The 17,899-nt window shown below is 39.5% G+C and overlaps 1 protein-coding gene across 1 annotated transcript in view; it reads right to left on the reverse strand.

Moving 5' to 3' along the window:
• The window catches only part of MYO3A (myosin IIIA), a 299,063-nt gene that overhangs the window by 25,922 nt on the left and 255,242 nt on the right, over positions 1–17,899 (reverse strand). Inside the window, exons 26-29 of the mRNA XM_004380568.1 lie at positions 16,150–16,312; positions 13,662–13,785; positions 9,893–10,793; positions 7,997–8,117 (exon numbers count right to left, since the gene is read on the reverse strand). Of these exons, the coding sequence (XP_004380625.1) occupies positions 7,997–8,117; positions 9,893–10,793; positions 13,662–13,785; positions 16,150–16,312 (1,309 nt within the window). The remainder of the gene's footprint in view (positions 1–7,996; positions 8,118–9,892; positions 10,794–13,661; positions 13,786–16,149; positions 16,313–17,899) is intronic.

Here is a 17,899-nt window from a genome sequence, read left to right on the forward strand (position 1 = left end):
AGGGTTTCCAAGGAGTGGCTGGTGGATTCGAACTGCTGACCTTTTGGTTAGCAGCTGAGCTCTTAACCACTGTGCCACCAGGGCTCCATACACAATATAATTTCCCTTTGAAATGATCTTGTGTACCGAACTAATATGGTGTCAAAACACACAGAGCAAAAAACTCAGTTTTCAGTGCCCTTGACATTATTGGTCTTTTGCTTGTGTGTGTGCACGTATCTTTATAAAAAATTAATGGGACAACCACTTTGGAATTCGATTTGGTGTTTCCTTGAAAAGCTAGAAATAGAAGTACCATATAATCCAGCAATCCCACTCCTTGGAATATATCTTAGAGAAATAAGAGTCGTCACATGAATAGATACATGCACACCCATGTTCATTGCAGCACTGTTCACAATAGCAAAAAGATGGAAACAACTAGGTGCCCGTCAACGGACGAATGGATAACAAATTATGGTATATACACACAATGGAATACTGTACAACAATAAAGAACAATGATGAATCTGCAAAACATCTCACAACATGGATGAATCTGGAAGGCACTATGCTGAGTGAAATTAGTCAGTCGCAAAAGGACAAATATTGTATGAGACCATTATTATAGGAACTGAAGAAAAGGTTTAAACACAGAAGAAAATATTCTTTGATGGTTACGAAGGTGGGGAGGGAGGGAGAGGGAAATTCACTAACTAGATAGTAGACAAGAATTATCTTAGGTGAAGGGAAGGACAACTCACAATACAGGGGAAGTCAGCACAACTGGACTAAACCAAAAGCTAAGAATTTTCCCGAATAAAACCAAACACTTGGAGGGACGGAGTAGCAGGGGCTTGGGGTCTGGGGACCATGCTTTCAGGGGACATCTAGGTCAATTGGCATAACAAAGTTTATTAAGAAAATGTTCTACATCCTACTTTGGTGAGTGGCATCTGGGGTCTTAAAAGCTGGAGAGCAGCCATCTAAGATGCATCAATTGGTCCCAACCCACCTGGAGCAAAAGAGAATGAAGAACACCAAAGACACAAGGAAACTATTAGCCCAAGAGACAAAAGGGCCACATAAACCAGAGACTCCATCAGCCTGAGACCAGAAGAACTAGATGGTGCCTGGCTACCACCAATCACCACCCTGACAGGGAACACAACAGAAAGTCCCTGATGGAGCAGGAGAAAATTGGCGTGCAGAATTCAAATTTGCATAAAAAGATCAGACTTAATGGTTTGACTGAGACTAGAGGAACCCCCAAAGACATGGCCCCTGGACTCTGTTAACCCAGAACTAAAACCATTCTTGAAGCCAACTCTTCCTACAAACGGTAGGCTGGACTATAAAACATAAAATAATACTTGTGAAGAGTGTGCTTTTTAGTTCAAGTATGTACATGAGACAAATGGGCAGCTCCTGTCCAGAGGTGGGATGAGAAGTCAGAAAGGGATAGGAGCTGGTTGAATGAACATGGGAAACCCAGGGTGGCAAAGTGGAATGTGCTGTCACATTATAGGGATTGCAACTAGGGTCACATAACAATATATGTATAAATTTTTGTATGAGAAATTAACTTGAGCTATAAACTTTCACTTAAAGCACAATAAATAAATATAAAAGAGTCTGTCACATAGACAAGATGGAGAAATGCCCATTGGGTGATAACATAGGTGAGTCTATATTTGGTGCAGCAAACATTTTAAAACTGGAACGATGAATGGATTAATCAGCAAGTTATGGTCTCGGGCCAAATATGGCCCCCCATCTGTTTTTATAAATAAGTTTTATTGGAAAACAGTCAAAAAAATTAATGGGAAGTTGGGCAGAGGCATATTGTTCATCATTCTTGTGCTTCCATGTTAACATCATAGCCTCTATGGTTTAGAGTAGATAAAAAATATGAAACAAGGAGAAATAATTTGTGTACAAAAATTTTAGCTGTTTCCATCTAAGTCTTCTAGGTAAAGTGTTTTGTCAGAATTAATTCTGTTAACTCATCAGAAATCCATATTTCAGAGATCAAACTTATGTAAGGCAAAACTGCCTTTTACATAATTCGTATTTAATATAATTAAAGTACTAAGACAAATGATTCTCACTGAACTGTAAGGTTGTAAACAAAATCTTTTTTTGAGGGGGCACTGAAGTTTATTTTTTTTTTTAAAAGTTTTAGTAAATTAGTATTAATTCTTATGCCGAAAGAGAATAGCAAATAAACTTAGGAAGATAAGCATTCTTCGGAGGTATATGTGGTGGAAAACAATACAACATCTGAAATCTCTTTCTACTCTTAATGAAAAGATATTCTTATAAGATACATGATCCGCCATTACTTAAGCTACATGATTTTTACATGAATGTAAGTATACTTATAGATATACGTGGAGATGTATTCTTGGATAGTTGGCAAAATAAATTTCTAGGTGCCAGCATTACAATGGTAAAATGATATGCATGTCTAAAAAATAAAGCAGATAAAACTGCACCCTAATAACTAAAAACATCAGGGTTATTGTATGAATCAAAATGCCATAAAAATCTAAAAACTAAACAGAAAATCACTATTTTTCCTGATATTTACATCAAAAGCATTCTAGTCATATCAGATATGTATATGCGTGGTAAGAGAAAGCTTTGATTTTAGTGTTGAACTTACTGATTCTATTATGTAAACGAAGCATGGGAATGACAACAGCGGTCTTATTTGTTAACCTTGCGACCCATTAAAAAATTATAGCCTGTTGGATTGTCATAGCTTCTTTATAAAGGAGACAGAGAACATGCTTCTGTGTTATAAGGGTTTATTTGTTCTAAAATTAATCTTTTTTTTTTCTCTTCACAATGGTCAACATAAATTGCCAAGTGTACTATAGTTAAGAAGAAAAACATGCCCCCAAATGAGCACTTTGCATATCATTCAGGGAGAACTAATGAAACGCAGGTGATGTCTTTGTATACTGATGAATGCAGTAGCGTTTATTAGATCTGTGATAAAATGGCCAGGCTCTAATTATATATATCCTATACTGTATTTCTCTCAATGAAAATGCAGGTGCAGTTAGCTCATATCTGTTTCGATTTATACCAATTATTATCAGGACGAATAGATAAAGTAGGTCACTTGCTCACCTAATTTTATTCTTAAGCTTCCTAAACTAGCTTCTTACCTTTCCTTGGACATTATTTTACTTTTGACACTTCTGGGCATTTACAAAATAAGCTTCATAGGAAGAGTCCCCTTATAAAATAAGGTCACAGTTGTTAAAATTAATTTGAAAAATTGAATTATCTTCATTTATCATACACGTTGTCTAGGGATTTCCTTGGAATAGATGAGAAGATTTTCTAGGCCACTTAACCTTATAGGTCTACAATTTAGCATACGGTTTGCCTATCCTAAGATAAAACAGCATATCCAAAGGTAAAATAATGACTCTAGATCCACTGAAGGAATTCAAAACCCCAAAATCCATTGCTGTCAAGTCGATTCCGACTCATAGCGACCCTACAGGACAGAGTAGAACTGCCCCATAGGGTTTCCAAGGCTTTAAATCTTTACAGAAGCAGACTGCAATATCTTTCTCCCACGAAGCCGCTGGTAGGTTCAAGTCATCGACATTTCCGTTAGCAGCTGAGTGCTTAACCACTGCTCACCTGGGCTTCTCCATTGAAAAGATTAAGTATTATTAATCAAGCATTGTCCGGCCCAATTCTGTGACCTCAGTTTGAATTCTTTGAACTACATTTTACCATGAAATTTTATAAGCTATTCAAGGAATTTTTTTAAAGAGTTGCACAGATAGCTAAAGCGTATGAACAAAGACTATATTCAATGATAAAGCCTATTTAATACTGGTAATTAATCTCCCAGAATGATTATTTGTATCCCCCTTTTCTATCTGTGTCTATTCTAATATTTAAATAACCTCTGAGAATTCAGTAAGTAATTGTTAGTGAGTGGTCAATTCAATCCACCTCCTGTCTGTCAGTTTGTCATACTGTGGTGACTGTATGTTGCTCTGATGCTGGAAGCTAGGCCACTGGTATTTCAAATACCAGCAGGGTCACCCATGGTGGACAGTTTTCAGTGGAGCTTCCAGACTAAGACAGACTGGGAAGAAAGGCCTAGTGGTCTACTTCTGAAAATCAGTCAGTGAAAGCCCTATGGATCACAACAGTGTTGGAAGATGAGCCCCCTAGGTTGCAAGGCGCTCAAAATATACAGTGGCTGCAATAATGGACTTAAACATACCAATGATTGTGAAGACGGTGCAGGACTGGGCAAAGTTTCATTCTGTTGTACATGGGGTCACTAAAAGTTGGAGCCAACTCGACAGCAACTAACAACAACAGTCAACCCAATGGGTACTTTACAGTTCTCTTCTCACTGGACACCTCAGATTATTGTGCACAACATCCTCTTAAAAAATCCTCTTCCCTTGGCTTCTGAGGTACTAACTCCTCTGGCTTTCCTCTCACCTCTCTGATAGCTCCCCTTTGCTGATTCCTCTTTCTCTGACCTCCACACGGTGTCGCTCTCCTAGGTTTGCCCTTTTCTCTTGCAGGTGGCTTCCTGGATGATTTCATATACTCTATGGTTTCAGTTACCACCCACATGTCCAAGTGTCTACCTGACAGGCCATCTGAATGCATCGAGGGCTCTTCATACTCAATATGCCCCCAACCAAACTCCTACTCCTGATCTTTATCTAAAGTTCTATCTCAGGTAATGGACCACCATCTGCCCAGCTGATCATGTTAGAAACCTGTGCAACCAATTACCAAATGCTTTGTAATCTACTGACTAACCGTCTCTTGAAATTGTGTACCTTCTCTGCAACCCTCTCATCCAAATCACCTTCATCTCTTGCTAGGTTTCCATGCTTCCCTTTACTCTATCAAATTCTGTTCTTACCATGCAATCAGAATGATCTTTAAAAAAAGCAATCATCTTGGACAGCCCCATAAAACAAAATGGGACTAATAAGGCACTGCAGTCCAGGGACAAGAACTAGAAGGCAGAAGGGGACAGAAAAGCTAGTGAAGGGAACACAAGGTTGAGTAAGGATAGTGTTGACATGTTGTGGGGTTGTTAATCATTGTCATAAAACAATATGTGTACTGACAAAAACAAAAAAAGAAAAAAGCAATCATCTCTAGTTGGGTTAAATTTTCACAGGCTACAATTCAGATGTACAAAGATGTAACATAATTTTTCTAAAACTAGACTTACTTTCTGCCTTTTAGTGCTCATTTCTACTTTCCAGTATTAAATTAGGGCCCTGGTGGTGCAGTGGTTAAGAGCTCGGCTGCTAACCAAGGGGCTGGCAATTTGAATCTACCAGCTCTCCTTGGAAACCCTATGAGACAGTTCTACTCTGTCCTATAGGGTCACTATGAGTTGGAATCAACTTGATGGCACCTAACAACAACAACATTAAATTATTTTTAATGAATCCTAGTTAAATTCAGTTGTTTCCAGTTTTCTCAGTGTCATTTGAGTAAACTCAGCTATTTTAGGTTTCTGATCCTCCCCTTTGTCTCCCTGGGCCACATATAAGTTGGAGGGCACTTTTGCAGCTTCACAGTGTTAATAGTGAGGGGCCATCCACTCTATAACCATTCTTGGCTTTTGTATGGCATCTTTTTGACAGTAACTTGACCTGTCTCATCTCTGGTCATTGGCACTGTCTCTACTTCGTCTCCCAAAGTCCCTTCCTACTCCTTGGTTCTTGGTTGTTGGATCCACCCTGATCCCTGTGTCTTTTGCTACTTCAGGCCCGCTGTCAGGCACTTTCTCTGCAAATCTCTGTGACGTACCATAATTTGAAAAAAAGGGTTAAAGAAATGTTAGAGCTACAATCTTCTCCATGTAAACTACGAATTTATTTCTGATATTCTTCTTAAAAAAAAAAACAAACAAAAAACCAGACCCACTGCTGTCGAGTTGATTCCGACTCATAGCGACCCTATAGGACAGAGTAGAATTACCCCATAGGGTTTCCAAGGAGTGGCTGGTGGATTTGAACTGTAGGTCTTTTGGTTAGCAGCTGAGCTCTTAACCACTGCGCCACCAGGGCTCTAATATTCTTCTTAGGCCCACAAAAAATAACGGCAGCTTGAAAAACAAAGTGAACTAATTTGACTTTCTAGTAAAATTCTTCTGCATTTCAGGCCTATTCAAAGTCCCTGAGATGTTCAAAGGTGAAGTCATGGCAATACATCAGCAGCGTCCACTCCCTCTCTATGAGGCTGCCTTCCACCCACCTCTCCTTTCCCACTGTGGACTGGCATGAGCCGCTTACTCATGGAATACAGCCTGGTTTCGTTCTGCTTTCCCTACATTGCTCCGGGTCTCACTGGCCCCATATTCACCAGAGCCGCTGTATAACCAACCAAGAGAGAAAGAGAAGCCCCTGGGGGCCTTCCCTCCCTGCTCTGGCATATTCCCTTCATATGCTGGCACCTCAGCATGCCCTCTAGGCACATGCTTTTGGCAGCAGCGAACCTTATGGGCCTGCCTCTGGCTCTGGCTCTGACTTGCTAAGCTCTCTTCTTAACAGAAAGATGTTCTGGAGCAGGGGCAGAGGAGCTGAAGAGGCATTTAGTGTGTGGCTTTTTTTTTTTTAAGTTTCATCACCATTCTTGACTTGAAATAATGTGGCAGGATAATTTATTGAAACACTGAGATATTTTCTCTTCTTCCCATATTAGGCAAAGAGCCAGGTGTACATCTTAGTATTTTCTTGCCTCAGGGATTTTTGCAGGGCAGAAACTAGAGGCTATGTGAAGTCAGAAGCTCAACCTATTTTTTGTAAGAGCTAAACTCACTGTGGAGTACGTGGGTGGTACACATGGTTAACGTGTTGAGCTGCTAAATGAAAGGCTGCAGGTTCCAGTTCACCCAGAGTCCCCTCGGACGAAAGGCCTGGTGATCTATTTCCAAAAAAAAATTAGGCATTGAAAACCCTATGGAGCACAGTTTTCCCCTGACACACATGGGGTCGCCAGGAGTTGGAATCACCTGGATGACAACTGGTTGTAAACTCACTGCAGAGATAATGCCAGGTGTCCCAAAGTAGGTGGAGAGAGAGTGGAGGGCCTGCAAGAAAGCAAGGGAAAATAAATGGAGATTCTCCCAGACAGAAGTCAGCAGGGCCCAGGGCAGTGAGACTCCTCAATGTTAGGGGATCCCCTGTGGGAGGTAATAAGGCTGAAGAGATGATCAACACCTGCAGTGTGTGTGTGGGAGGTAAGACTTCAGACTGGCCAGTTTCTGGGTGCCTCCTGTATGGTATGAAAGCCTCCAGACTTGAACGGAACATGAAGACCAGCTAGCACAACAGCTTTCCCAGCAGTATCTGCATGGGCAAGGTCTACCTGGTACTTTGGTCCTGTATAAGGCCCTAGGGCCTTTGCACAACACTGGGGTGGGAAAGCCCCGATAATTACTGAAATCACATTCCCCACTAGTAGGGGAGAGAAATGAGGGCAGAATATGACAGGCTGATTAAAAAAAAAAATTAACATGACTCTTATATATCTGGCTTTGTACGTCTGAACTGAGCTTTGGACTTTCTACACTCTGTAGTCAAGGTTTCTGACATTTAAAAAGAAATAGAAATGTCTCACTTATTTGCTCCCTTTGTAAAACCTGCACCCTGGAACCCTCTCTACTCCACCTCTTCGTATTTCCTTCTGGTTTCATAGATCAAGTTTTAGTAAAAATGTTCATAAGGAAAACAAAACAAAACAAAGATGACAACCGAGAAAAAGGGAGAAGAATGAAGTCAGAGAAGGTAGGAGGAATGTAGAACATTCTGGAGGCGTATGTACCTGTTTATAAGAAATGGAAAGAGATGAAAGTTCTCCCCAAGGTAGTCTGAACATAGTCACCTCAAATCTGCCATAGAATAAAAGTGGGAAACTAAACTCATGAACAAATAAAATACAGCATCTGGCACTTCCTTCCCCTTCAGGAAGTTCTAACTCTACTGAAGTTTACCTGAGAGGCACTGATGATCATGGGGATAGATACCCAGATAAAGAGGTTCCAGTTGCTGGGATAAAATCATTTTATTCAGTCTTTTTTGCAGAATGAAATATTCTTCAGACAACTTTGTTATCTAAAAGGAAGGTCATGCGTCAGATTAAATGAAGCAAAAGAATGCACAGGGCTCCACATGTGTTCTGGGGTCTGATACATTCCTCATAGTGGTCCCTGGGACTTTCATGCTGTTTTTCTCCAGGAGACACCTTGGCCCTTATACCCAGGTCTAATAGAATCCTCACTTGGCATAACTTTCCCCTTTGTGCTAATTGCCCATCTCATATTTACCATTAAAAACCGCCAAACATGGCATGCTACATGCAGCCTTCTATCCTGATCGACTTCTTCCTTGGTTTCTGAGATCTGGCTTCTGTCCTCACATGCTGCAGCAACTGCCTTTCTGCTTTTCTCCTGAGGCACCTCCCTGCTACCTTTAACTTGGTTAACCACCCTCTCCTCTCTGCCTTTCCAGTCTACATAGCCTGGCTTCAGAGCTACTCTTCTTCTGGTTCCTCCTTCTATCCCCTGTTTCTTCTGAGCCCCAGCTCTGTAAACCTGGCTCTCCTGCTAGATGGAGTGTGGGGTCCCTGCTCTTCTGCCTCTAGCACTGTGCTATGGTGCTGTTGGCCAGGTCTAGGTGTATGACTTAGTAGTTCTGCATCACCTCACTGTTTCAGCTGTATAGCAGGTCAGGGTTCTAATCCCTGATTTGGTCTTTAGAGCGAGGAAATTTATGCACAAATGAAAAGAAGCATTCCTTTATTCAGGGGACTGCAAGTATCTTAAACTCACTCTTTCCACGTGTTTAAAAATATAGAACAGGAAGGGGCTCAATAAATTAATCAAGGACGGAACTCTACCGGTACCTAGAAGTTGGAGACGTTTGGGCCACAGTCCTAACACCAAGGAGTTTGTTCAAGGGCAAGTATTGAGCCTTCTCATGTGCTCAGGTACCGCCAGAGACAAAATACAGAGTTTAGGGATCCTTCTTTGAACTAACCCATTATGATATTTCTTCTATTATTTTATACACCATTGACCACCTTGGTAGTTCATATTTAATTTAGAATGCACATTTTAGAACCATCTAGTTAAAACCCAGCACTTTACATAGGAGAAAATAGAGGTGCCAACACATTATTTTCTTAAGTCAAGCTGCTAGTTAGAGAGAGCAGGAGCTGGAAGCAAGATTACAGGGCTGTGATTTTTCCATCATACCATATTAATTTACCAGAGTTCCAAGTATACCCATGAGAAGCCCTAAAGCTGAATGCTCCCTATTCTCCCTTCTAGAAATAGAGCTGAAACATGTCTACTGGTTGCGCGAGATATTATTGAAAAGGAAATTTTTTAATGGTTTTTCTTTATGATTCCTCATTTTTATAACATGTAAACTTTCATTTTCAGTGCATATATGCCTCAGTATGGCCACATATCTACTTTTGGTATGTAATTATGTTTTCTCAAATAAAGTTTGGGGCAGGGGGAAAGCATAAACTTTAGCGGATTTAGAAAACATTTAGTTTTTTTTTTTTTTAGCTATAATGAAAGATCTCACAGATACAGGAAAATTTGCACTGTCAAACATCAGCATTTTAGTAAGCTATATATTTTAGTTAACCAGTCCCTAGTCTCCTTACTAAACAAGATCTCTATTGTATTTTATACTATTTTATCAGAGTGAGTTGGTTTAAAAAGTTAATGGTTATTTCAGTAGCACAATCCTTGATGTATCCTATTAAAAAGTTTTGGAGTCTCATAAAAGCAGGTGGAACAATATATCAGTTATTAATTATTCATTCAGCTACTGTATAGCTCCTAGAGATTTTTACTATTAATTTATTAACATACCTGTTTTGAAAAAATTGCCAAATCACATGCTTCTTTTTCTGAAATTGCTTTTGAGTCTTGGTCATCCCTCATCTTGATATTACAGATTTCCTTGTGTTTTATGGGACAGGAATATAAACTGTGAGTGTGTCCCGCTACTTCCATTGTTGCTGTAACAATCTCTTGATCCTTAAAAGAAGAGGATATCCCATCCTTCCTTAATTGCTGCCTTTTCTTATAACCTCGGTATTTGCTCTGAATGAACACTGCTGCTTTATCTTCTTCTAGGTCCTGTATCATTTGCTCACCCTGCCCCTCTTTGACTGCCTCACACCTCTGACGGCTTTTCTCCTGGCTGCATATCTGGGTAACCACAGATGTCTTCTTTTCTTTTTCTTTGCTATTTGCCTTTTGATAAATTGACTTTTGGAGAAGGATAGGTTCCAAACCGTTTTTAAAAGAAGGCTGCTTAGCCCCATTCTCGGCTAACCGAAGCCCTGAGTAGTTTGGCCGTTCTGATGTGCCCTTCTTTTCAAGATAGGCCACTTTGGAGTCTTCAAAATTTCTTTCCTCTGTGTATCTATTATAGCAACTCTGGAGCACAGCATCCTCTTTCTCCACTTTCCTGACCCTAGTGCCCTCTTGCAGGTCTTTGATATACTTCTGTTTGGGGCTCAATTCTGTCCAAGGATCCCCCACCAGACACAACTCTTGCTTAGCCTCTTCCCCATACACACTGTTCACTTTTTTCTGCATTTGATATCCTCTGTTGTTACTGTCAGTAGCATCAGCGGCTTCTTCCTCAGCTTTGAAAGTAGACGTCTTCACTACAGATGTACTACTTCCTTTATTATTTGGAGCTGGAATGAATGTTTCTTTAGTAGAGATTGCATTTTCTGTTTGTTTCTTCAAAAAAGATTCCCTGTGTAAAACATACTGCATCTGAATATATGATACCAAACTAAAGCTCATTAACTCTTGGCAATAGCTACATATTACATAATGTTGGAAGAAAAGCAAAAGGAACAAAAAAGCTCAAAATAAAAACTTACCAAGTCACATTAATCAAGCACTTCCCAAAATGTTCTCTCTAGCTACAAGTGAGACAGCTACTCAAATAACGAGAAAACCAGCTTCAACTTAAAATGGGAAATAGCCTAACAGGTTTTAATGAGCTATAAAGATCCTAGAAATTTAGTCCCTTCAAAATATGCCCCTTTCCAAACAAAGTAACTATGGTGAAGAGATATGGTGCATCCAGATTGGAGACCAGTAAGCAGGGTCTGTTCACTAGGCTGGCATTCTGTAGTTTAATAAGCTCCAAGTCTATGGATCACAGGAAACGTCTTAGAAAAATGAAGGGAAAACAGTGTCACTGCTACAGTTCATAATCATGTAATGTTGCCGTGAATTTCACAGTTGGTACTTTATTAATATCCTCCCAAAATGATTTCCCCTTAACTTGAAGATAAGATCTTCTCTTCACTTTTTTTTTTTTCCCCACCCAAGGGGAAAACCCTCATAACAGCAACCCAGCCATGAAAAGGGTGTTAAGGTGGGGTTTGAAAAGTCATAAGCTGACACCTTGGCACACTAACATCTCTCACTGCCACTTGCGGGGCTTCTTGCTAGAGATGTTTTATCGGGACCAGGAAAGCCATGGGAAGGTTTTGGTCTTTTGCAATCTGTTTTCAAAGAAGGACTCTGTGTCAGGCCCTTCCACCTTTCCCTAGCCTTCCTCTCTCCTGCCTCTGAGTTTCCCTTGACTATCTGCTTGTACTTCTTTTATGTCTGACTTTGAGGTCTACCTTCTATGACAGTCAGTCCAATCAACATCAAATTCGCCAGCCGAGACCAAAGTAGAGCTAGTTTCTTATTTACCCTTGTGTTCCCTGATATGGGTCCTGTACACAGTAGATGTTTAATATCTGCTAAATTGAAAGCTAATCCCTGGTGTCCTCAGAAGAAAGGTGGTAGCAAATGACCTAACTGAACATTATACTTCTTTACTAAATTTTTTATTTGTTAATTTTAATATCTACGAGTAGTAATATAAATCATACAAGTAGTAATTTCTAGAAGTAGTAAAATTACTCTCCATTTGCAATGAGAGTTTGTATTTTCCCACAGACCCCTGAAGAATAGGAGCCACAGATAACACTCACCTGCTGCTGCTGAAACCAGGATATGGCCTTTTTGAGGTTTGCTGGACTGTTTTGCAACTAGGGGAACAACGTTTCTCGTCTGGATTCTTGCTGGCAAAGACAAAGACCATGTATGCGGATCTCCGAATACATACAGGAAGGACTGAAAACATCAAATGTCCCTACACTTCAGATAAACATTTATGTTTTTCAAATAAGGAAATGAGGTTGGCTTGGGTGACACAGAGACAGTGTGGGTGAAGGTGAGGTTAAGAGATGGCAAAGAAACCAAGGGAGCTGAGATCAGCTATGGGACCAATACTGCATGAAGGAACAGCAGTGGTGGGGGTGGGGGATGGGGAGGGGTGAAGAGATTTTGCTTGTGTATGTGTGTAGGGGGGAAGAGAGTGCCATCTTTCTTCTATCTCATTCTTTCACCCTTGCCATGTCCAGTTCTGATGTTAAAGGCATGGGCTGAGGTTTGGACTAGAATGATCTTTATCTTCCTGGAGCACCATTATTCATCTTTCAATCAATTCAAGTTTCTCCACTTAGGCAAAATCTGGACATTTTTCATACTCCTAATGCCTACCAAGTAAGGCAGGGTTCCCTCCATGACCCTACTGCACCCTTTGCATATTTCTATAACAGTTTTAACCGATTTTACTAGAATCATGATTTATTGGTCTTATTTCTTTTCCATGAATCTGTGAGCAATTTGAGGATAAGGACGTGGTTTCTTGATCTACGTGTCCCCACTGCCTAGCATAAAGTCCACCGAAAGAATGAATTCAGGAGGATCTGTTAACATGCACTTGGAAACATAGGTATGGAGGTTCAGGAGAAGAATGCAGCTGGTGATTATGACTTAAGGGGGCAACGGTATATTGGGTATTAAGGCCATGGGAATGAACGAGAGAGCCCAGGAGCATTGTTTAGGTGTGGAGGAGGATTTAGATGTGGGGAGAGGGGAAAGAATTAGCAAAGGACATTCAGAACTAGGAGCAGAACTGTTGAGAACAATTTGGCAGAAGCCAAGTGTTATAGATTGGATTGTGTCTCCCGAAATTATGTACTGAAGTCCTGGCCCGTATACCTATGGGTGTGATCCTGTTTGGAAAGAGGATTTTCTTTTTTATGTTAATTAAGTCATAACTGAGTAGTGTGGATCCTAAACCTAATCACTTTTGAGGTATAAAAAGAGCAGAAATAAACACAGAGACACATACAGGGGAAGACAGATGCCAAAGAACACCGAGGAATACCAAGGAACTACTGGGAGCTCCCAGAGCTACTGACAAGGAAGGACCTCACCCTATAGCCCTGACTGAGACTTGTGGCCTCCTTCCCTGTGAAACAGTAAATTAGTGTTCCCTAAAGCCAACCACTTGTGGTATTTCTGTTACAGCAGCACTAGATAACCAAGACACCAAGAAAGATAAAACTTTGAGAAGGAAAGTATGTTCATCAGTGTGAAATGCCAATGAACTCCCACACAAGATAAAGAACACAAAAATGGCCACTGGTGCTCACTGACATTTGATGCATCAGTTTCAGGAAACTGGTTATACTATGAACATTAATCTGAGCCAACATATTTTAAAAATCTATATGTCAAAACAGTATAAGAATAAACATCACTATACCTTGTATTTTCAAAGTTTTTCTTGTAGTCAAATTCCTGATCATGAGTCTGAATGGTTGTTACTGCTGTGTTTTTTGTGTTAACAATTTCTTGTTTCTGTTTCCTGAGTAGATGTCTTCTTGCAGCTGAAAAGTATAAGAGTAGTGTTAATAATAAGAAATAAAAGACCATTAGGTAAATGAATAGAAACAGGTGTTTTTTTTTTTAATGTGACCATCAATAAATGTCAAACAGGAAAAATGAAAGTAAAACCCCAAATAGAACAGGTTCTTAAAAAATACGGAAATCATATGAGACTGTTCCAGAGGACAAGATATAGCAATAAAAGAGCTAAAGCACTTTTCATTCTAAGGAGAGTACTAAGATGAAACCAAAATAATAGATATGGACTAGGCTGATGACCAAGACAAAGTGTACTCATTTGCTTAGAGTTTGCTAATAAATATTTTAATTCATTTTTGCCATATTTAGCTCTTCATAGGAGATAGCCCTTATTATCTAAGTATGTTTTGGGTCTTTTGGTCAATTACCCTTGAGGTCAGAGAGATTTCAGAATTCAGGTTTTTTTTTTTTTTTTAAATTTTAGGAAGATAACCCCCACTCCAAAAAAAACAAAAACAAAAAAACCCGTCACTGTTGAGTCGATTTCTACTCGTACAGGACACAGTAGAACTACCCCATAGTGTTTCCAAGGAGTGGCTGGTAGATTTGAACTGCTGACCTTTTTGTTAGCAGCTTGAGTTTTTAACCAATGCACTATCAGGGCATACAAGTAAATATCATGTATTCTGTAACATTTAGAATAACATATATTCTGTAGCATATATTTTGTAAATATATCCCCAAATCAACCATGAATGTTTTCACAGATAACATATAGAATATTTTTGCTAAGATGGATGAATAAAGGACTACAAATAGCCTCACTTTATATGAGATCATAATTCACTGCCAAATGAGTTATGAAAAATCTTTCTTCAGAGCTTTATGAATTTTGAATTGCACATACAGGATTATCTCTTAGATACAAACTATCAGGGTTTGCGTTCTGATGTCTGATGGTAGTGAGAAGTTAAGGGCTTAAAATTCCAAAAGAGATGATGATAACTCATTACAGATAGACGGAATTGAGACTGGAAGGTGAATTTCTTGAATATTAATCAGCTATTCTGACTATCAGGATAAAGATGTAGCAATCTGCTTCTGTAAAGATCACAGTCTTGGAAACCCAATGGGGCAGTTCGACTCTGTCCTATAGGGTTTCTATGAGTCGGAATCAACTCAACGGCAGCAGGTTTTGTTTTTTTTAAAATTACGTCCACCACGTCAGTGTTCTTTAGAATTCAGGTTTTAAACCATCAATGGATCATAAAATAGATTTAGTGGGTTAAATCTAGTACCTAAAAAAGAAATAGAATAGACGAGAATAGAAAACCTCAAGAGCACACTGCTTGTAGTATCTATGTGCATCAGGTTATGAAGGAAAATATATTTTTTTACTATGGGTGCCCAGTCAAAAAATTTTGAAAAGACATTGTACCAAGCCATTCTAGGTTCTAAATTTAGTTTTTTATAAAAAAATGGAAAGTGGAATCCAAAGTCCATTAATAATTTTTAATAAAAATTTAAAGTGAAACACGATTATAAATATTACTTCCCTACAGTTCACAGAAAGAAATGGATGCCCTTTAACAGCATGAGGTTTAATTAAATTGTCAAAAACCATGCCAAGTGTAACCTTTCAAATAAAATAGGAAAGACCTTATTGTCCAATGAGTTATAATGATTCTTGAGGTATATAACTAAGTCAATCACTTGTCGTATTTGCATACTAGGTAAATTGTGTTTCATTAATACTTGCAGAAAATTTTATAATTATATTTTATTTTATTGAAAACAAAACATTTCTTCAAATATTAAAAGTGTCAATTGCTAAAGCAATCTGATTAGATTTAGTTTAGAGAAAGCATCAAGGCAGCAGTCTGGAATGAAACACAAAAGCTACATAAGAATGGGAGGTTTGTATCTAAGAAGCAGTATAAGATTTGATTTTATACCCATATAACATTGAAGGAGTCCCTGAGTGACACTGAAGGTTAAGTGCTGGTCTACTAGCCAAAAGGCTGGTGGTTCCAACCCAGCAGAGGTGCCTTGGAAAACAGGCCTGGCTATCTGCTTCTGAAAGGTCCAAAAAACCCAAACCCTTTGCTGTCAGGCCAATTCTGACTCATAGCGACCCTATAGGACAGAATAGAACTAACTGCCTCATAGAGTTTCCAAGGAACGCCTGGTGGATTCAAACTGCCAATCTTTTGGTTAGCAGCCATAGCACTTAACCACTATGCCACCTGGCTTTCTTCTGAAAGGTCACAGCCTTGAAAACTCTATGGAGCAGTTCTACTCTGCACACATGGGGTTGACTTGAACGCAACAAACAACTGCAAACATAACATGATGCTTTGTTACACCGTGAGATGGTAGGTGATTACCTGATTGTATTATCATAGCGCTTGTTTTCCTTTTCTCCTGTATTTTATGGTACCTTCTTGAACCCAAGAATCCTCTGACATGGGCTTGAATCAAAACAAGCTTGTCAATGGTTTCCCGTCTCATTAAATTTAACGCCTCCACATGATAATATTTAAGGAACACCTTAAAAGAATTAAAATAAAATACAAATAAAACTACGGCACCCGGATAGGAAACAGTCATGAGCTACGCTTTGAAGAAAAGACTATTCTAAATCTTTTTAGATTTCATGGGCTTGAATCAAAACAAGCTTGTCAATGGTTTCCCTTCTCATTAAATTTAACTCCTCCACATGATAATATTTAAGGAACACCTTAAAAGAATTAAAATAAAATACAAATGAAACTAGGGCACCCGGATAGGACACAGTCATGAGCTACGCTTTGAAGAAAAGACTATTCTAAATCTTTTCAGATTTCAGCAATCACTATCTTTTACTTCACTTATCTTTGCTTTGGCCTGTATATTGCTATGACAGTATAGATTCTTATGCCTGAAGAAAATATCTCTTTGAGAAGGAATGCAGAAGATGGCAGTCATACTGTTTAACAGGTAGCTTTAGGTTTTATTGGCTGGGTCAATAAAAGTGGAAGATGTTGAGCTCTTTAATCAAGGTTTTACCATCATAGACTCTAGGGAAAAGCTAATTGTGATGACTTTCTTATTTTTTTAAAGACAATAATATTTTCCAAATCTAGAGGGTGATGATAGTTATATTAATTCACTCATCAAATATTTATTGATACCTCTTATATGTTTGGAGCCCCGGTGGCACAGTTAAAGAGTCTGGCTGGTAACCAAAACATCAGCAGTTCAAATTCACCAGCTGCTCCTTGGAAACCCTACCAGGCAGTTCTATTCTGTCCTACAGGGTTGCTATGAGCTGGTATTGACTGGACGGCAAAGGGTTTGCTTTTTTTTCTTTTTTCCCATACAAAAATTTATACATACATTGTTATGTGACTCTAATTGCCCTCCCCATACTGTGAAAGCACACTCCTCCTTTCCACCCCTGATTCCCCATGTCCATTCAAGCAGCTCCTAACCCTCTCTGCCTTCCCGTCTCACCTCTGGACAGAAGCTGCCCGTTTAGTCTCTTGTATCTACTTGAGCTAAGAGACACACTCCTCACGAGTATCACTTTATGTCCCACAGTCTGGTCCAATCCCTGTCTGAAGAGCTGGCCTCAGAAATTGTTTTAGTTCTGGGCTGATAGAGAATCCAGGGGCCATGCTTTCCGGGGTTCCTCCAGTCTCAGTCATACCATTAAGTCTGGTCTTCTTACTAGAATTTGAGTTCTGCACCCCACCTTTCTCCTACTCCATCAGGGACTCTTTATTGTGTTCCCTGTCAAGGCAGTCACTGGTGGTAGCCGGGCACCATCTAGTTCTTCTGGTCTCAGGCTGATGAAGCCTCTAGTTTATGTGGCCTTTTCTGTCTCTTGGGCTAACACTTTCCTTGTGTCTTTGGTGTTTTTCATTCTCCTTTACTCCAGGTGGCTGGGACCAATTGATGAACCTTAGATGGCCGCTTGCAAGCTTTTAAGACCCCCAATGTCACTCACCAAAGTAGGATACAGAACATTTTCTTAATAAGCTTTGTTATGCCAATTGACCTAGATGTCCCCTGAAAGCATGGTCTCCAGACCCCTATCCCTGCTACTCTGTCCCTCAAGTGTTTGATTGTATTCAGGAAACTTCTTAGCTTTGG

Source organism: Trichechus manatus, unplaced genomic scaffold (genome assembly GCF_000243295.1).
Source record: "Trichechus manatus latirostris isolate Lorelei unplaced genomic scaffold, TriManLat1.0 scaffold00075, whole genome shotgun sequence".
NCBI lineage: Eukaryota > Metazoa > Chordata > Mammalia > Sirenia > Trichechidae > Trichechus > Trichechus manatus.